Genomic DNA, 2596 nt, shown 5'->3' with positions numbered 1-2596 from the left:
TGATGACAGATTATTTCCTGAACTCTTTTCATATACTATGGTTAATTTAAGAAGATGCAGCCTATCAGTATTATTATTTATAGAAATGTCCAAGTATCAGTAATCCAATATAGTTTTTCTACTTCCCCCCACCCTGTTGTAATGGAAAACTGAAAAGTGTTCTATTTTTTCTTTTGCCATGTCTTAACAAGCCACAGTCTTCAAGATATCCTAAAACTAAAATATCAAATTTTATGTGCTAGTGGTTTGACTTGAGTACAATTATTCTTCAAAGGCACACTACTTAAAAATTAGATGCATTTTGGGTAGAAGTCTATATGGGTAGGAAAGGAAAAGGAAATGAATACTTCAAGGTGAAGTATTCAAAAAGATACTTCATTCGTCCCCGCCATTGAAACTGTATTTGGGAGCACTTTCAAAATGGGCCAGGCGAAAAGAAAAATAAATCGATATTTTATTTTTTAAAAGAAAAAAATATATATATTATATTTTTTATATTATATTGAAAATGAGACCCAAAACTAATACTAAGACTAATAATATTTTGGAAATAATTTTGAGATGAAAAATTTGTCATAAATTTAATAGTCAATAATTTTCTAAATGTTTAGTCTTAGTATTAAAAGAAGTAATCATATCTATGATATTCAGTTAGGTTTTGAAAGTCAATCAGATTTGAGTAGTTTACTTTCTATGTTTTAAACTTTAAAATTTTCCATTTGATTAATTATTTGCTATATTAATTATCAAGTGTGATAGCAATCCACACACCTATTAAGAAAGCATTATTGTTAAATTTGAGATCCTCTGAATTGTTCTCTTATAAAGTTTAAAGTTGACTCACAACTCAAGAAATTGGACCCACTGAATCAAAATTATTCAAAAATATTCAAAAGAATCTCTTCACAATATCAAATTTTCCATGAAAATATTCTATTGCTATGAGAAAAAATTGTTATGCCCAACATTCTTAATTAAAGTTCTACAAGTGGATACCTTCAGAGTACCACAAGGCTGTGCAGCTGAGTGGGAATGTTCTGGGTTAGAAGACAAGCAAATATTTTACCTTGAGCTTCTCTAAGTAGTCTTAATCTAAAGTATGTTTATAGGATTCTGGAGTTTATGAGGCCCTGAGTTTATGTTCACAATTTTGACGATATGTGTATTTTTCTATGAAAATCGTCTATAGATTAAAACAAATTTTCAAATGGAATAGTAATCTCAAAAGGATTGCAAACACTGCACTAACTTTTAGGCATGATCTTTCATATCTCTCAATCCTGGCTTTTTATTTTCATGAATTTACACTAAATAACTCAAAAGGCAGATTCTAAGTTTAATTTTTTGTTGCTCTGAGAACAAAACTGATGATACTAAATCTCAGAGGAGAGATCTCTGTTCATTGCATTGGATATCTCAGAGTAGTTTTCCCAAGACTTAAATATTGTTTACTTAGTTTCTTCATCACAGCTGTCTTCACTTCCTGGTTTCTCAAAGTATAGACAAGTGGATTCAGAAATGGGGTGAAGATGGTATAGAATACAGAGAGAACTTTGTCCACCAGGAAGTTTGTGAAAGGCCACACATAGATAAAGATGCAGGGCCCAAAGAACATTAACACAACAATGAAATGTGCAGTGCAGGTAGAAAAAGCCTTAGAAGATCCTGTAGAGGAGTGGTCCTTGATAGTAACAAGAACAATGATGTAGGAAGTAAGCAAAAGCAGAAAACTTACAAGAGCGATCACACCACTAGTTGAGATCATGAAGATCCCAAGAACATATATATCTATACAAGCCAGCTGAATGACCAAAGGAAGGTCACAGAAGAAACTATCTACAACATTGGGACCACAGAAGGGTAAAGAGAGAGTAAAAGCTAACTGGCTAATTGTATGCAGGAAGCCCACCGTCCAAGAACTTACCACAAGCCCGACGCATACTCTTTGGCTCATAATTGTTGAATAATGAAGAAGTTTGCATATGGCAATGTACCTGTCAAAAGACATGGAAATCAGCAGCACAATCTCAGTCCCAGTGAAGAGGTGCAAAAAGAAGATCTGAGAGATGCATCCCTCAAAGGAGATGGTCTTGCACTGAGTAAAGAAGTCCATGATCATCTTTGGGGTGGCAAAGGAGGACAGGCACATGTCAATGATAGACAGATTGCTGAGCAGGAAGTACATGGGGGAGTGAAGGTGTGGGGTGGACATAACAGTTAGCAAAATCAGGCAGTTGCCCAACATGGTCATTAAATAGAAAATAAAAAACATTGCAAAGAAGAAAATCTGGAGCTCAGGAGAATCAGTAAGTCCAAGTAACACAAATTCAGACACTCTTGAATGGTTGAACCCCTCCATTAATTTGAAGACTCTGCTCTAAAATGACAAAATGGAACAAAATGACAGAGCTAGAAAATGTGATACTTTTACAATTACATATGAAAGAGTTATGATATCAGTTAATAATTTACTACAACATTGATTACCTAAAATCTAACTAATAACTATCTCAGTGAGGATTCTTCTTTTTGGAAGCATTTATCAATTGCTGTCAGAAATCACTTCAATTGGACGACTTCTTGATTTGACTAGCAT

General features: G+C 33.7%; 1 protein-coding gene across 1 annotated transcript; it reads right to left on the bottom strand.

The window, feature by feature from the left end:
* Positions 1–1399: 1399 nt before the first annotated feature.
* Positions 1400–2359, bottom strand: LOC105311592 (olfactory receptor 4K2-like). Its single transcript, XM_011387561.1, has one exon. The coding sequence runs from the start codon at positions 2357–2359 to the stop codon at positions 1400–1402; it is 960 nt and encodes a 319-aa protein (XP_011385863.1).
* Positions 2360–2596: the final 237 nt, after the last annotated feature.

This window comes from Pteropus vampyrus, unplaced genomic scaffold, assembly GCF_000151845.1.
Source record: "Pteropus vampyrus isolate Shadow unplaced genomic scaffold, Pvam_2.0 Scaffold1000005112, whole genome shotgun sequence".
NCBI lineage: Eukaryota > Metazoa > Chordata > Mammalia > Chiroptera > Pteropodidae > Pteropus > Pteropus vampyrus.
The sequence above is the reverse complement of the archived record's forward strand: the minus strand, read 5'-3'. Positions and strand labels throughout refer to the sequence as shown.

What these genes read in the sequence shown, in the direction of transcription:
- LOC105311592 (XM_011387561.1), bottom strand. Translation starts at nt 2,359, where the DNA reads ATGGAGGGGTTCAACCATTCAAGAGTGTCTGAATTTGTGTTACTTGGA.